Genomic DNA, 19,280 nt, shown 5'->3' on the forward strand with positions numbered 1-19,280 from the left:
TATCTCCTATTTTACATCAAACACAATACTGAGACTTATTTTAGTCTCTGTCTTTTAGTCTCTATCTCTCAATCTCTCAATCCCTGTCTCTCTTCTAAATGCTACCTAACATATCTATTAACTAGTACCGTAACGTACTCGTTAACTAGTAATGTAATAACATACACGTTAACTAGTAATATAGTATTCTCATTTAATTTAATCATAATGTCGAGTATTATTTTTGTCTAAAATAATATAATAATTAATTTAATAGTTAATTTTTAATTTATATATATCATTTTTCATATTCGAAATATAATACTACCTTAGAAGTTATAATTAACTAACTATTTTTTGAGGTGCCCATGGTGGCATGGTGTACGGGAAACGTCACTATAAAGCTATACTAATTTTTTGTCATTCATCATATATTTCTTAAATGTTAAATCGATAGATAACAACAAAGGACATTCTACATATCATCTAATTAATTAATTATATGCAAGTGAAAAAAAAAAAGAAAAGAAAAGACAACTAGTTCCAAAAATGTTAATCTATAATTAAGTCACCCTAATTATTAATATATTCATTTCCATTTGAAAAATTACCATAATATACGCGTCTAGTCGTTAGCTTTGTATGACCCATGACGTCTATATATATCGTTCATGAATTGCGAAAGACGTCACTAATTTCAGTTAACTAATATAGGCACGATCGTTAAAACTTTAAAAAAACAAGCCGGGAAATAAATTAAATTGGCAATTAATTTAAATACTAATTAATTCAAATAGTGTAAATTTTTTATATTGTCATGGAATAATGTATTGGTATGACTTAAGGCAGGAAAAGATATTAATATTGTGTATCCTCATAGCAATTGCACAGTGGGGTAGTCTTTAAAGTTAAAGCAATGTAACTTTAGTAGGAAATTAAAGTAAAAAAGAGGGAAAAAAAAGCAATGTGAGAGGTCTTGATTTTCTTGCTTGAATAGCTAAAGAAGTTATTATGACTGAGAAAAACGAACTTCACTCCGTGCATTCCCTGTAAGGTTCTACATTCACATTGATTTATATTAGTTATTTCTAATCTATTATCTTTGATTCTTTATCATTCATAATTGATCAATAACTTAATACAACAACAACTTTAATTTTGTGGACTATAGATAAAGGTTTGAAAGTCAAGATATATAGTTTTCAACTATATCAAGTTGTATGAATAGTTCTATATAAATTGTTAGAGAGTAATTTATATTGTGCACATAGATTATAATTGGAGTACATAGAATATATATGGTAAGTTGTTTGATAAAGTCCAACCGATTATCTCTCTCTACCAACTAATATATTTGACAAAGATTTTTTTTAATTGTACAATTTCTTAATCCAAGTCTATATATAAACAAAATTGCCAAAATCCTAATGGTAAAATATTTTAATATTTTTATCACATTGAAATTAAAGTTCAAAACTATTGAGAATAGTAATTAATAGAATATAAGATTTATTAGCGCGTTTATGACCGGGTGAAATTGGATTTGTCTTGGTCTAAATTTGGCCTTAAATATATATCGGATTTATTTTTTAGATCATAATTCGACCCTAAATCTGATGAAACCTAAATATTTTCGGGTCACAATTATACCGAGTCTAAACTGGATGAAAATCGGGTCTTTAAAGCTTTAACAATCATTTATAAAAAAATTTATTTATGATGCACTTATTTATAAAGAAAAAATTTGTTACCAAAAAGTTGTTATTCATATTTGGACTTAAATTTATCCATAAATAATTCTTATTTAATGCTTCTTTGATTTATTTTCTAATTCAACAAGTGTGACTAAAAATAAAACAATAAACTTATAATTAATATAACATAATATTAAAATTAATTTAAAACATATATATCTTTTTTTACTTCCTTAAGGTGCATATAGGTTGGGTGAAGTCGAGTTCACTTTGACCCATATCCGATCCAAAATAATGATCAGATCTAATTTTTGATATCCTTACCCGACTTTAGACCTATTAAAATTACACCAAATTAATCCCTAAAATATTTAAAATTGGGTCGGATCTTCAGACGGAATCAGACCATCTACACCCCTAAGATTTATTAAGAAATTATAAAAGGGCCTCAATTTATCTTTTTCTCAACTTCTTGGTCAATCTTGTGCTCTGATACTTTACTATCCTCAATTTTTACCTAATACTTTATTAAAACCTTCAAATTTGCTAAAATTTAATTATATAATACCAAATTAATAAAATAAATAAATAAATAAATAAATAAATAACCATATACTACTCAAATATACAGTGCTTAGTACGAATTTTACATTCAATCACGTGGCAAAATTGCGAATACATTATCCGCTGACCTAGATGAAGAAAAAGTCAAGTATTGCTTTGACTTTTCTCTATGTATGGGGTATTAACGAATTTAATTTCTCAATTATGAGATTCCCTTGATCCCTTCCATTATCTCGTGTGATGAAGCCTAAAAATGGAAAGTTGATGACAAAAATAAATAATTTCGAGCTGGAATTTTCCAAGTATGTTTCAACTCTTTGCTTTTAGATCTTTTGTAGTCTCCCGTTTTGTTATTATTTATTAATGGACAATGCTAAGAAGCTAATATAATTTATTATTTTTGATTAACTGTTAATTAATAATATTTAAAAATATAGATTAAAAATATAATGTTAGATTATTATATATTAAGTTAAAAGTATTAGATTGTTGACTAAAAATATTAGCTATTATAAATTAAAATTACTGATCCTCAAATTTTTTTTTTATTATTAAATGAAGTGGAATATTAAGGTAGATTATGAAGTGATTATCTTTCGTGATAAAAGTTATGTATCGATTAGTTACAAGAATTTTCTGGGAAGAACACCTTAATTTACTTTGAGCTTTATTAGTGGATTAATTATATTATATATACTTGAAAAGTGTGCCAAATGTATAAATTTCCATAAAAGGGTACTGCATATCAGTTTGCCTATGGTTGTTTATTTTGTAGTCAAAACATGGAAGGGGGAAGGGGGACCAAAAAGGACGAAATTAAAAGTTAATTAGAAATGGTCGGACATTAATTGTGTCTAAATACAATGGAAGACGACATGTGTTGTATGCAACTATGTATGCATAGGAAAGTTACAAAATCTGGTGATTTTGTTTGTTGTGATTTTGTTTATTTTTGACATATTATCTCATTATTAGCCAAGGGACGACAAGATCTAGTTAGATTAGTTTAATTTCCATCTTTGCTGAGTAATGCATAAAGATGGTTTTGGATTGTTTATTTCTATTTACGGTGATTTATACATCAAGCTAACATACAAATCTTTTTGCATATATAATACATTAGTAAGTTCTATTAGGTATTAGAATTTTTCTCATTCTCTTTAAGATGAGGGTGGTAATTTAATTACCGATAAAAATGTTTTAGAGAGTATTACATTTTTTTTTACTCTAATTTGTATATGAATTTTTTTTTTGGGTGTTTTTTTGTTCTCACTAATAGTTTTTCTATTTTTTGTGAAGGGGACCGAAATAAAATGAAAGGAGATATTTTTAATATGGAGATTAAAGAGACAATTTTTGCTATGGGTAGCTTTAAAGCATCAAGAAAAAATAATTTGTAAGCTATTTTTTATCAGAATAAGTGGAATAAAATTGGATCTGGCCTTTATACCTTTATACATCGTATTTTTTATGAGCATGAAAGAGTCCAAGAAATAAATAAAACCTTTATTATTCTTATTTCTAAGGTGGAACCTGTCACTAGCCTCAAATAAATGAGACCCATCAATTTATGTAATGTCTCCTATAAAATTGTCACTAAAGTTCTTACTAACCGTATCAGAAGCCTCATGAAGAAGTTAGTCAAATCCGCACAGTGCAATTTTGTTTCTGGCAGACATAGCTCAGATAATATCATTATTGTTCAGGAAGTCATTCGTACGATGAGAAGCAAGAAAGGTCTAAAAGGGTGGATGACTATCAAGATTAATTTAGAAAAAGCTTATGATAGAATTAAATAGAGCTTTGTTAGAGATATTCTTATGGATGTTGGTTTCCCAAATCATATTATCAAGCTCATTATGTCTTTGCATTTCCACAGCAAGAATGCGAGTTCTTTGGAATAGTGAGGAATTAGATGAATTCTCTCTATCCAGATGTATTTACCAAGGAGACCCCCTTTCATCCTACATTTTTGTACTATGTATTGAATGCCTCTCTCAATTGGTTAATACTGCTGTTGATCATGGGTTTTGGAAGCCTATCAAATTGAACAGGGATGGTCCTAAGCTCTCCCACCTATGCTTTGCGGATGATTTAATTTTTTTTTTTTTTTGCAAAAACTAATCTCCAACAAGTGGATATTATCAATAAATGCCTCAAAGCCTTTTGTGACAGCTCTGGCTAGAAAGTTAGTAATGAAAAAATTCAGGTTTACTTCTCTAAGAACGTGAAATACCAAGTTAGAACTGAGATCAGTGAAGCTCTCCAATTTGCTAGAATAGATAACCCTGAAAACATATTTGGGTGTTCCTCTTTTACATTCTAAAGTATCCAAGTATACTTTCAATGACATCATCAACAAGCTCAACTCCAGACTAAATTCTTGAAAATTATCCTCTCTTTCATTTGCAGGTAGAACTATCTTAGTGAAATCTGTCTTCTCTTCTATTCCTCTTTATACTATACAAACTCCTTTATTACCTGTCTCTACTTATAATGTTATTGATCGTAAATGCAGAATTTTCTTTGGAACGATACTGATCAATAAAAAAAGATTCATATTATGAATTAGAATAAAATTTGTTAACCCAAGAAAGCAGGAGGTCTTAACATTAGACATGCAAGCAAAATGAACTATACTTTCATGATAAAAGTTGGCTAAGGGCTAGTTGAAAAAATAGATTCTTTATGGGCCACTGTGCTCCGATCCAAATATAAAGTTAGGAAGAATATCATTCCTATTATTGAGCGAAAGCCTAATATCTCTAATATGCAAAAGGGAATATACAAGTCATGGCCAGATGTGAAACAAAACCATATCTGGCGTATTGGTGATGGCTCTATAATTAAGTTTTGGCAATATAACTGGGTTTTCAATTTGGGCAATCTTGATCAGCATGTTTCGCAGGTAAGAATTAATTATGTAGATTATTCTAGTTCATTGATGGACTTCCTTGACATTTCAGGTAATTGGAATTTGAACAAACTCAATAGTTGGTTGCCGGAAGATATGGTGAAGAAGATTGCTACCATCTCTCCACCATCTCCATAGAAGATGCCAGATCATGTGGCATGGAACTTGTCATCGGATGGCTCCTTCGATCTTAAACAATCCTATCAAGCACTTTGCAACACTCCTCCTCCTTATAATAGAATGTTCAATCAGATTTGGCATTGGTGTGGTCCTGAACGTGTTCGATCTTTTCTTTAGTTAGTTGTCGATAATGCAATTCTAACTAATGCAGAAAGACAACGACATCACCTCTCAACTACGTCATCATGTTCCAAATGCAACATTCACAGCAAAACGACCCTCCATGTCCTTAATGACTGTGGGTTTGCATCAACGGTCTGGGATAACTTGCTGCCTTTGGTATGGAAACAAAGCTTCTTCAACTCAAGCGTTTAAGATTGGTTGAGCTCCAACCTCTCTACTTCTAGAAATTGGCATGTTTTTTTGGAGTGGTGACATCTTCTCTTTGGTTCTTCTGAAATAAGCTGATTTTTGAAAGAAACTCCACCACAAATAGGAGTGTGAAAAAAAATTGGTTTGACTGAACTGAACTGAAACTGAATTGAAACTATTTTAAATAAACTAGTTTTTCTAAATAAAAAACTGAACTGAAATCATAGTTTTTTTTATAAAACCAGTTTTTATGGTTCAGTTTAGTTTTAAACCAAATAAAAACTGGTTTATTCACATCAGTAACTTCAATCTTCCAAATCAAAACTGGTTTGAAAAATGTGAAAACTCAAAAACCCTAATCGCCGTTTCAACCTCTTCTCTCGTCTCTCCCCTTCTGCCGCCGCAACCAACCCATTGCTGCTACCGTCAGAGTCGGTGTCGTCGAACTATTCGCCGCCGTTGAACTAGTCGCCGCTATCGCTCACTGTCGTCACTCGTCAACTTCTATAACTTCAAGTTCTAACAGTATCATCTCTCCCTTGCTGGTTGCTGCCGTCGCTACCATTCCTCTCTCGTCTCTCCCTTGCTGCCGCCGCTAGCCCGCTACCAACCCACCACCGCCATCATCACCGTCGCTACCAACCCTTGCTGCTGCCATCTAACACAGTAGGTAATCACCGTCGTTACCCATTTCTATTTTAATTTAATTATTACAGCTTTTTTGTTTTTTTGGATTCTGGCATTTTGATTTTATTTTGGTATGTTTAGGTTCATGGCATTTTAGTATTTTATGATATATATTTATCTCGATTGATTCAAGAATTTCGTGTTTGGGAATTGGGAGTTGGAGGAAACGGAAGCAAAATGGATAGCTTTTAGTAAAAGATTATAGTAAGATTCTGAGCTTGTTCACCAAAACCCAACTCACAAAAGACTTGCATATAAACAAAACTGCTATTAAAATCAAGACTAGGTATTGAATTGAGTAGGTAACTAATTGCATACCTCGTATTCTTGGTGCAAGGATCTATCAGAATAAACATAGACATCCTAATGATTTGAAGTTGCAGAATCCTAGAAGTGTTGCCCCTGCCACCAATTCAAGGCTCAAACCCCACTTAATCTTGAACCTGCTCAATTGATGATTATACCCTAATGCCCCTTTGTTGTTGCTTTTTTTAGCAGAATATATTCACTATTTTGTAGAACTGAATGTATTGCTTGTGAGTTAGATTTCTCAATTTAATTTTAGCATCTTGGTTTAATGAACTTGGTATTTTCTTAGTAGTAACTAAGAATTTTTATTACATAGAGATGTACTAACACTAGCAACAATTTAAAAAGAGTCTGAAATGTTTATTATTGGAATGATTAACATGACACATTGCCGGTTTGATATTCTACTACAGTAAATTACATTTCATAACTTTCACGTCATTTCTTAGCATAAATGCAACATTTAATCTTGTCTCTTCTGGTAGTTTTATCTTATGTGATTGGTAGATGACGTCTTCTATGCATGTATATATGTATGTTGTCTAATTGTAAACATTGTAGTTTTTTTTTTTGGGGGGGGGGAGATAAGTTTCCTTGTCCTTGTATCTGATTGTTGCAATGTTGCCACTTCAGAATTCTATGAAGCTTAAACTCATGTTTCTTGCTTGGGAAATAATCTTCCATTACATTTTGTTTTGCAGCTGAAATTGTAATTGAGGAGAAGAATTGGCCACCATTTTTTCCAATCATACATCATGATATTACAAACGAAATTCCAGTTCATCTTCAACGAATTGAATATGTTGCATTTTGCTCATTGTTAGGTATGTTTGCCTATCTTTTGACGGTATTGCTTTAATTTGCATTATCATGTTGTTTTCAGGCTAGCAACTCTTGAGGCTTTTTTTCTTTTCATTTCTTTTATGGCAGCATTGCTTTGTTACATTTTGACCTTAAATAAAATGTATCTATAATGTGTATTCTGCATGTTATGTTTTTGGAGGTGACATATGTTGATCATATTCAAGTATTTCTCCTAATGTGTGTGATGAGTTGCTTATGAGTTATGGTTAGTGTAACACTTTCTAGTGCTGTATTATTTCGTGTGTTCCTGAGGCAAATATAATTGCCGTGTTAGATAGTTAGATGCAGGGTATCATTAACTTTAGCATTTCAGACACTTGCAGCTTTAGTTAGATACATGGTTCTTTTGTTTCTGATATGCAACTATCCTATATGCTTTGTTTAAAAATAAAGGACCAGCCATAGTTTGTTTCACTTCGCTTTTGTAGCAATTTTCAGGAAGTAAAGAAAGGAATTTCCTGTCTCTGTATTTTTGCCTAAGGTACCATGGTAAAACTATATGCTAGATGTAGTTATTGTAAAACAAAAATATATATAGGGTATGTAGTAACTACAAAATGAAAATAAATTTTATTATTAAATTGAGAATCTTAATTATGTTCAACAGACAGGAATACATACAACAAATTTATTATTCAACACATTGGGCTGCCAAAGATGTCTGAGAGAGAGGAGCATTCAAATCCTGCTGTTCCTCCTGCTCATCCCTCATTACCTCCTCAACCTAGTGGATCTTCTGGGCGTAAGAATCGATCAGAGATATGAAAATATTTCATTCCAATCGAAGGGATAGAGAAGTATGTGAGATGTAAAAACTGCAACGGTCAAATAAAATATGCGGGGGAAACAAGTGCTATGCGGCAACATTGGAAGCGATGTTTTGACTCGAACAATGAACAGAGCAAGAGACAAAGGATAGAAGGGGAAACAAGTGGTCCTATATCTTCACCAAGTGTTACAAAGTTTGACCAAGCAGTATCTCGAAGTATCCTCACTGAGATGTTTGTGACTGAAGAGCTAGCTTTTTGATTTGTAGAAAGAAATGTGTTTCGAAGGCTCTTGCATAGCTTGCAACCTAAGTTTAAAATCCCTTCGCGTACTACATTGTCCCGTGATATACTTTCTTTTTATGAAATAGAGAAAATGAAGTTACAAAGTTATCTCTCTCATCATTGTCAAAAAGTGTGCCTTATAACTGACACTTGGACGACATCGAGTCAAAATTTGACTTATATGTCTCTAACGGCACACTTTATTGACAATGATTGGAAGTTGCAAAAGAGGATATGGAATTTTTGTCGGGTTGAGGGTCATTCAGGAGAGGTACTTGGTAGAGTTATTGAAGGTTGTTTGGATACTTGGAAATTGCATCAAGTTTTTACTGTAACGGTTGATAACGCCACTTCTAATGATGGTGCAATTTTATACTTGAAAAAGAGATTAAATGCATGGAATAGTCTTGTTTTAAAGAGGGACTATCTTCATATGCGTTGTTGTGCTCATATCCTAAATTTGATAGTGAAAGATGGCTTGAAAGAGATTGATGATTCAATTACAAGAATTCGCAATGCAGTAAAATATGTCAAGTCATCTCCTATGAGATGTGAAAGCTTCAAAGCGTGCATTGAGTGGGAGAGAATCAATTATAAAGGGCTTGTTTCTTTGGATGTCGAAACTCGGTGGAATTCGACATATTTAATGTTGGAGGCAGCATTGAAGCTTCGAGCAGCGTTTGATTTGCTTGAGTTGCAAGATGATAAATATATTAATGAGCTAAGCAAATCTTATGGTGTGCCTACAGATGATGATTGGACTTATGCGGAGTCAATTTTACCATTCTTAAAAATATTCTATGATGCTACATTGCGCATTTCTGGGAGTTTGTATGTCACTAGTAATAAATACATGAAAGAAGTCTTTAGCATCGAAAGAAAAATCAAGTTGCATTGTGAAAATACTGATTTGAGCATAAGATTAATGGCGTTCAAGATGCAAAGGAAATATGATAAGTATTGGAAAACTCCAAATGTCATTAACATGTTGTTGTTGATTGCAATTGTGCTTGATCCATGTCACAAGTTGGATTTTGTAAATTGGATTTTGGATGAGTCATTTCGTGTTAAAAAGGGAGGAGAACTCAAGTCAAAATTGTCTACTTGCTTGAATTTCCTTTATAATCACTACCAAGGCAAAGAAGATGAATCTCAAAGCAATCAAGATGTAATGATCAATGAAGAGGATGAAGATGATATCCTGAATATTTATTTGTAGTCAACTGGACGTGATTCAGATGCTAAATCTGAACTTGACAGATATCTGAAAGAAGATTGTGAGCCTAGAAACAAGTCGACAGAGTTGGATATTTTAGGTTGGTGGAAGAAAAATTCAACCCGATTTCCTATTCTTGTACGTATGGCTCGAGAAGTTTTAGCCATACCGATTTCTACAGTTGCTTCTGAGAGTGCGTTTAGTACAGGAGGAAGGATTATTGACCCTTATCGGAGCTCTTTGACACCATATATGGTGGAAGCTCTTGTATGCACTCAAGATTGGGTAATAGATGACCCTTTTGGACCAATTGAAAATTTTGAAGAGATCGAAAAAGCTGAACAAGGTAATATATTTTTTTTTCTTATTGCTTGTTTGTTACTAATTGTTAGTTTTCTATAATTAATGAGATATTTTTTTTATATAGGGAGAAATTCTTCAACAAATGTTGGCACGCTTATTTCTCTTGAAAATGATTAGAATATTGTAATAGGCCAAAATTGTGTTAGATTTGAATTAGTTTATTTTAACTTCATTTAGGTTAGTGTCATATTATATCATATTTTGAATGTTGTCATTGAACAAAAAGGAAGACCATGCTTTAGTTTATTAGTATGTGAATATTTTATGATTCTTTCAACTTTTGATTTAGAGAGAGGGGAGAGAGAAAGTAGAAGGGAGAGAGAGAAAGAGAGAGAGGAGAGAGAAAGTGGAAGGGAGAGAGAGAAAGGGGAGAGAGAGAGAGGAAGAGAGAGGGAGATAGAAAGTGAAAGGGGGAGAGAGAGAGAGAAAAGAAGGGGGAAGAGATAGAGAGAGAGAGAGGAGAAGGGAGAGACAGTGGGAAAGGGGGGGAGAGAGAGAGAGGAAGGGGGAGAGAGAGGGGAAGGGGAGAGAAAGAGAAGGGAGAAAGGGAGAGAGAGATGGGGTAGGGGAGAGAGAGGAGAGAGAGAGAGAGAGAGAATAAGGGAGAGAGAGAGAGAGAGGAGAAGGGAGAGAGAGTGGAAAAGGGGGGAGAGAGAGAGGAAGAGGGAGAGAGAGAGAAGGGAGAGAAGGGGTAGGGGAGAGAGAGGAGAGAGAGAGAGAGAGGGAGGGTAGGAGAGAGAGAGAGAGGGGGGGAAGGGAGAGAAAAAGGGAGAGAAAGGAAGGAGAGAGAGAGAGAAAAAGAGAGAGAGGAAGGGAAGAAAGGGAGAGAGAGGGTGTGAAAACTAGTTTTAGCCTATAAACCAGTTTAAACTGATTTTTTTAATTAACTGATGCACTGTATTATAAACTGGTTTAAAACCAGCTTCTTATATGACAAAGCAGTTTGGTTCAGTTTCTAAACCATTTAAAATGGTTTAGTGCAGTACTGAACCATGCACACCCCTAACCACAACGGCCTCGGTTATAGCTCAAATTAGAGTAAAGTTCAATGAATTCAACCGTCCTTCAAAATCTAAAGTGCACCAGAATGTTTCTTATGCCAATCATGGTCGATTAATAAGTTGGAAGTCTCCTAGTGAAGATGCTGTTAAATTGAATGTAGATGTCTCCTATATGGCACCAATTAATAATGCTGCATGTGGCGGGATCCTTAGGAACTATCTTGGAGGATTATCAAAGGCTTCTCTTGCAATCTCGGGAGCTGCTCCATCATGCATGCGGAACTTTGGAGGATTGTCCATAGTCTTCGGATTACTACTTCTCTAAATCTTTCTTGTGTAGTTGTGGAATCGGACTCTGCTACAGCGTTAAAGTTCATTACCCAAAGTTATCTAGCTACTCATTCCTGTTCTTCCCTTATTGAGGAAATCAAGCTCCAAGCAAACTGCATCCCTCATGTGTATTGGAATAATGTGCCTTGCGAAGCTAACTTTGTCGTGGATTATTAACTAGCAAAGAAAAGGTAACATCAATCTCTTGACCTCCATATTTTTGATTCAGTCCCTACGAGATTTCTCACATTCTAACTTCTGATATAGCTTCTGTCCCTCTTTTTAGTGGTGTTTAGTTTCTTATTTCTATTTTTGAATCTTTAGCTTCTACTGTTACCAAATAAATCTCTTGTTTTGTCATTTAATTTGGACAATTAATTTTATGATTTTTTGTATTTATTTGACACTTATAAATAAGTGATAATTTTTATTACAGGATAGATAATAATACGATTTTTTTTGTAATTTCTTGATTTCTAATATATTTTATTTGTAATTATTTTTGTCTTATTGATATTTTAAAATTTAAATTAAAAATAATAATAAACCGATAATATTGATATAAAAGATAAGGATAAAGTATATTTTTTGTCCTTAAAGTTTGATAAAAATTTTAAAAATATCCCTAAATTTTATTTTGTTTTAATTTTGTCCCAAAAGTTTTCGATTTGCATCAAATATACCTCTGACGGTTAATTTTTCAAAAAATTTAAGATCGATTTAACAACAATTTCATAAAAACAACCCCTCAACACAAGCAAATTAAGCATAATTTTCATGTATTATTGTTCTATTGGTCTTAAATTTTTTGAAAATTTAGCCTCTGAAGATATATTTAATGCAAATCGAAAACTTTTGGAATAAAATTGAAACAAAATAAAATTTTGGGATATTTTTAAAATTTTTGCCAAACTTCGAAGACAAAAAATATACTTTACCCAAAAGATAATTAATTGATCATATCAAGAATACTGATTTTCTCTCACAGTACCTTAAAATTTCTGTAGATATTATGTATGGGTGATATATTTATAATCAATCAATAAAAAAAATTAATTTATGATGGATTATAATTAAAAAAAATTCTTCTCATATTAAATATGAATATATTTACAAAATACTTTTATGTCTTTATCAGTACTTAATGGTCATTCTGATAAAAGCGCAAACAGGAATACGTTGATGGAAGCCTAGGCGGATTCCTGTAACATGTAACGGCGGATAAACAAATAATAAAATATAGAATGGGATTATGACTAAGAATAATATATACACAGCTGTAGCGGCGGCGCAACAAAACAAAGATATTCATCAAAATTGAAGTAATACACGTGCTAATAATGTTGAGCGCAATATTTTCAGAAATTATTTTTAATATAAAAATAAAAATGGTATTTTATTTTAATATTGATATTTAAAATATATTATAATATTATAGATGTGTAAAAAAAAATGTTTAACACATATTTTATATGTTACCATAAGATATTGATACATGTTCAATATACAATTTACCTACAAAATTTATCCACTTATAATTACATCAAATAATTTTATTTTTAACAAACACTAATATTTTTTCCGTATAAACAAAAAATTAGCCCAATATTTTGTACACACAGTGTCCATGTAATAATAAAATTCCACTGAGAACATATAACAAATTCATGGATATTCATTCATGCGTGTTCTAGTATAAAGTGTATAGTACGTGTTGGTTTGTTACAACAAATTAAGTGGACTTGTGCCTAATCCGAAGACCCTATTGTCGAAATTCTATTGGTTTGAAATGTGATTGAATCGTACGTAACAAATATTTATTAGATCATGATAGATTCAATTGTTCACACTTGCTTTCATTGAAGTTCTTGGTTAGTTTCAAATAGTAGTTAAACGGACCAAAGGTATATCACGTATAAGTATAATGATGAGTTAAACTGTAAATATTTCAATTGTTAATATTTGCTTGTTTTTGCAGGAGATAAATTACACAAAATAGCAGCATAGAATTTAAAGAACTTAATCAAGGCTACGAACATTTTAGTCAGCGATAAGGCCTACCCATCTTATTGTAATGAAGAAAATATATATCATCTATCTATTTCACTATTCGTATGGAAGAAAGTATCAAAGTTGTGTATTCTTGTTGACTTTAGTTAATCATAATTAAGATTGGTTTAATTGTGGTCAGATTTATTGGTAATTAAGGATATAAATGAACATTGTGTTGACAAAAAGGATGACAAAGGAAAGTAGATTAATCAACGTTATCATTGATGAATCTCCAGTTGATAAGACATATAGATTGACATAATCATAACAGGTGGCTTGAAGTGTTAAATTCTAATACCACATGATAACACAATTGTGCATGACAAAATCAATGGCAGGATGAAAGAAGCGTGTTTTCTGGGTTGGTTTTTGGACTAGGAGTCTATGACAAGATAGAGACAATTAATATTTTAAGTGAAATTTAAAAAAAAATTAAGTAAAATATGAAATTATAACGAAATCTAAATTTTAAAATTTCCGTACTTAGATCAAATTTTATAAAATTGGTAAATTTATTTAAATTTATAATATTAAAAAATTTTAAGAGTTAAATCGAAATTATAAATTTATAACTATTAATAAGTGGGGTTAAGTCAGATTAATTGCCAGAAAACATTTTCACATACATGCCAGCTTGCAACAAACAACCCACATCAATGGCATGTTTTATTAATGGGCTTCTAGCCCAGTATCTGATACTGAACCACAAGCCCAATAACATTGCCCATCTTGTAGGACCTAAAAGAAAACGGAAGACAAGTCGAAAAAAAAGACAACGAAAAAGGAAGAGAGAAAATCTAAACTCTAAAGCCATGAGAGGTCAAGAACTTTCGGGATGACCCTGGCAACTCTTAATTTAGGTGACGTGTCAGAAAGCCATTGGTTGTTGTGCGTGTAGATGAGTCAATATATTTGGCGCGCATCATCAAAATATGGACTTGGGCGTTCCTTACTGGACAGAACACTCTAGCAAGTAGCAACAGCAATTACACTTCTAAGTTCTAATTATCATTATATATAGAATCCCTGTTACCTCTATTTTCATTCCAAATTCGATCACAATGATGTCAAAGACCAAAGCAATGGCGTTTCTACTTCTCTTTGCTTTAGGTAAGCTAGCATTACATTGTTATAAATCAATGTATCTGAAATTTTGAAGTAACTGAGAGTATTTATTTTGCTATCGTTTTTGTGGCAGAATTTATGATAGGAATGGTTGTGGCAGCGGATGAATCAGCTAATAACGTGGGCACAGTGATTGGTATTGATCTTGGAACAACGTACTCGTGTGTTGGTGTTTATAAGAAGGATCACGTTGAGATCATCGCCAACGACCAAGGCAACAGGATCACTCCTTCATGGGTCGCATTCACCGACTCCGAGCGTCTCATCGGAGAAGCGGCCAAGAATCAAGCTCCTCTTAACCCTAAACGCACTATCTTCGATGTCAAGCGCCTCATTGGGAGGAAGTATGTCAAATTCAATTTTTCTAATTACTTTTTTCTTTTCGAAGTAGTTACTAAATCAGTCATTATACATTTATGTATAAAAATATGTGTTGTTTCTTATGATTAATTTGGTAGCTGATTTTGTCTAGAAAGATCTAATAGTTTGTTGAATTTGGTTTTTAACGTGAAAAGGTTTGATGACCCTGAGGTTCAGAGAGACGTAAGGTACTTACCATATAAGATTGTGAACAAGGATGGAAAGCCTTATATTCAGGTCCAAGTCAAAGGTGAAGACAAGGTGTTTAGCCCCGAAGAGATAAGCGCCATGGTATTAACTAAGATGAAGGAAACCGCTGAATCTTTCTTGGGGAAGAAGATAAAATCCGCTGTCATCACTGTTCCAGGTACTAGTTGCTCAATTACTATTACTTTATTATTTCATAATGATTTTGATTAGAATGTGGCTGTGGTTACGGGAGTAGGATCTAATTAATTAATTTGGTTGATTAACGTAACTCAGCATATTTCAATGATGCACAAAGACAAGCCACCAAGGATGCTGGCACCATTGCCGGTCTTAACGTGGCGAGGATAATCAATGAACCAACAGCGGCTGCTATAGCATATGGTTTGGACAAGAAAGGAGGAGAGAAGAACATTCTTGTCTATGATCTTGGTGGTGGTACTTTTGATGTTAGCATCTTGACCATTGATAATGGTGTGTTTGAGGTTTTGGCTACAAGTGGAGATACACATTTAGGAGGAGAGGATTTCGACCACCGCCTCATGGATTATTTCATCAAATTGATAAAGAAGAAGTACAACAAAGACATCAGCAATGATAATAGGGCAATTGGGAAGCTCAGAAGGGAGTGTGAGAGAGCCAAGCGAGCTTTGAGTAGCCAGCACCAAGTCCGGGTTGAGATCGAGTCTCTTTTCGATGGCAACGACTTCTCTGAGCCGTTGACAAGGGCCAGGTTCGAGGAACTCAACATGGACTTGTTCAAGAAGACAATGGGGCCTGTCAAGAGAGCTATTGAAGATGCAGGGCTCAAGAAAACAGATATTGATGACATTGTGTTGGTTGGAGGTAGCACTAGGATTCCCAAAGTTCAACAGCTATTAATGGATTTCTTTGAGGGCAAGGAACTCAACAAAGGTATCAATCCTGATGAGGCTGTTGCTTATGGTGCTGCAATCCAAGGTGGAATTCTTAGTGGTGAAGGCGGCGAAGAAACCAAAGACCTTCTCCTTCTTGATGTTGCTCCTTTAAGTTTGGGATTAGAGACAGTTGGTGGTGTCATGACAAAAATAATACCAAGGAACACCGTTATTCCAACTAAGAAGTCTCAGATTTTCACTACTTACCAAGATCAACAAACCACTGTGTCCATTAAGGTAAGCACATACATTGCATTACTGATCATATTCTTATAATGTTGCATATTTTGGTGCCATATATAATAGCTAGTGCCCATGATTTTTTCAGGTTTATGAAGGCGAAAGAGCCCTAACAAAGGATTGTCGCGAGCTCGGGAAGTTTGATCTCTCTGGCATTCCACCTGCCCCAAGGTATACAACAATAGAGACCATTGTGTTTTTTAACATTATACTATAGATTATAGTAGAATAAAATTTGCATTATTCTCACTCACTGTTATTGGGGTTGCAGGGGTGTGCCACAAATTGAGGTTACTTTTGAGGTTGACGCCAATGGAATCCTGCATGTGAAAGCAGAGGACAAGGCAGGGAAGAAATCGGAATCGATCACCATCACCAATGACAAAGGACGTTTAAGCCAAGAAGAGATTGAAAGGATGGTTAAGGAGGCTGAAGAACTGGCTGAAGAGGACAAGAAGGTTAGGGAAAGAATCGATGCCCGGAACAAGTTGGAGACTTACATCTTCAATATGAGGAGCACCATCAATGATAAAGACAAGCTCTCTGATAAGATTGATTCGGATGATAAGGAGAAGATAGAGGGCACGCTGAAGGATGTTCTTGAATGGTTGGATGATAACCAAAACGCAGAAAAACAAGAGTTTGAAGAGAAGCTGAAGGAGGTTGAGGCAGTGTGTAATCCTGTTATCAAGGAGGTGTATGAAAAGAGTGGTGGTAGTAGCTCCTCTGGCTTCGATGATGAAGAATCAGCTGATGAACTATAGAGACTAACAGCTAAACAGCCACGTTATTTTTTGTTGTCATTAATTCTTTGTTTACTTAGTTACTATAGAATATATCATAGGTGAAGTCTCTGGTGGTTTGAATATTAATGGCTAAAAATGGCTAAGAGTTGACCTTCAAATAAAATAATGACACCGTAGATTTGGTTTCACAATTTTTCAATAGTCTAAAGGGTGGTTAAGAGTGTGCAATAATTACTAGGAAATTATCATGTGGATAGAATCGTCATTTGAAGTTACTTTATGTATTGTTGGATCTTGGACAAAAATATTATTGGGTCATTATACAAAATAAAATCAAAACTGCACAAGCATGAGGTCTAATAATTTTTTTTGGCACAATTATAAAATAAAGTTTATTTCTTCAATAATTTATTCCTTAGTTTATTTGTATTTCTCTAAAAAGTAACCGTAAAAAATATTATAATGCCCTAAAAATTTTATTAAGGGAACAAAATTAATATTTTTTTACAAGATATATTTGTAAGATTTATTTTTTATATTTGTTTAAAAAATTGTTGGATTGTAGAGTGTTCGGTTTTTTTTAATAATTATACAAAAAAATAATAATGAATTAATATAAATATATTAATATTTGTAAAATACATATTATAAACATTAAAGTCAGTCACCAGTATAAAATATATGTTAGAATATAAATACATATTTATTATCTATTATATACTACTGATTTTACAACTAAAATATGCCACAGGTTATTTTTTCATTGCAATTAAAATCAAATTTTTCTCTCGAAAATTAAAGAGTTCTCTCTTCCTCTCTCTATCCCTTTCTTTATCTCTCTCATTCATTCACTCACTCTATCTCTCTTATATATCATTATCAATTACTAATTATAAATTTGACAATCAAAATATACAACATGTCATTCTCTAATTACATTCAAACAAAATTAAAATTTTGAAATTGAATATAGCTATATTATATATTATATTTATATATTACTAACTAATTTAATAACTAAAAAGTGTCACATGACACTCTCTTATTAAAATTTAAAGAAAATATTTTCTTCTAAAATTACTAAATTTCCTTCTTACATTCTCTTATCTACCTCTTTTTTTCTTCTATTTCTCTCTATCATTCGCACTCTATATATAATTTATATTTTATATTAGAAATTTGACAAATAAAAAATATGCCACCAAATATTCTTTTATTGTAATTAAAATAAAAAAATTGTTAACTTCAAAAATTAACAAACTCCTATTCCCATTCTTCTTTTTTATCTTTCTCTCTCTTTTCTCTCATTGTCTATCTTTCTCTACCATTTTGTTCTATAAAAAATAAAATTAACAACATAATATAATTTAATTAAAAATTTTTATTATATACATATTTTTTATTTAACTTTAAATTTTTTCTACTTATTATCTTTCTAATTTATGTTTTCACTTTTTTTTTCAAATATTTATTGTATATAATTTAAAAAAATACTAATACTGTGATTAAAAGTTAGAATTGATATAAATTTTTTTATGCTAATATCTAATTATATTTTTATATATATATATATAGAGTAACAAATATTATTTTTAAATAACAAGTATAAAATTAATTATTTTTATTTGTACAACAAACTTAACACCTAATTAAATTTAAGAATATACAAGTTATAAATTCTTTCAAATTTTAGATAAGGAATGTTAAAATTAATTATTATTAAAAAGTTAAACTCTTTCATATGAAATACTAAAAAACTTATTGTTAATTTTGGAAGCTAAAGAAAAATTTTATTTGATTACAATAAAAGAATATTGGGCGGCATATTTTGATTTGTCAAATTACTAATATAAAATATAAATTATATATAGAATGCGAATGATAGAGAGAAACAGAAAGAAAGAGAGATAGATAAGAGAATGTAAGAAGAAGGTTTAGTAATTTTGGAAGAAAATATTTTTCTCTAAATTTTAATAAGAGAGTGTCATATGACACATTTTAGTTATTAAATTAATTAGTAATATATAAATACAATATATAATATAACTATATTCAATTTTAAAATTTTAATTTTATTTGAATGTAATTAGAGAATGTCATGTTGTATATTTTGATTGTCAAATTTATAATTAATAATTAATAATGATATATAAGAGAGATAGAGTGAG

At 32.0% G+C, this 19,280-nt stretch overlaps 1 protein-coding gene across 1 annotated transcript; it reads left to right on the forward strand.

Moving 5' to 3' along the window:
- The first annotated feature begins 14,449 nt into the window (after nt 1–14,449).
- On the forward strand, nt 14,450–17,502 carry LOC112758327 (luminal-binding protein 4). Its single transcript, XM_025806970.3, has 6 exons — nt 14,450–14,627; nt 14,716–14,986; nt 15,158–15,369; nt 15,486–16,363; nt 16,455–16,537; nt 16,638–17,502. Exons 1-6 carry the CDS (start codon nt 14,579–14,581, stop codon nt 17,128–17,130), a joined length of 1,986 nt encoding a protein of 661 aa, XP_025662755.1. The 5' UTR covers nt 14,450–14,578; the 3' UTR covers nt 17,131–17,502.
- The last annotated feature ends 1,778 nt before the right edge of the window (nt 17,503–19,280 follow it).

The sequence above is a fragment of the Arachis hypogaea genome, chromosome 16 (genome assembly GCF_003086295.3).
Source record: "Arachis hypogaea cultivar Tifrunner chromosome 16, arahy.Tifrunner.gnm2.J5K5, whole genome shotgun sequence".
NCBI lineage: Eukaryota > Viridiplantae > Streptophyta > Magnoliopsida > Fabales > Fabaceae > Arachis > Arachis hypogaea.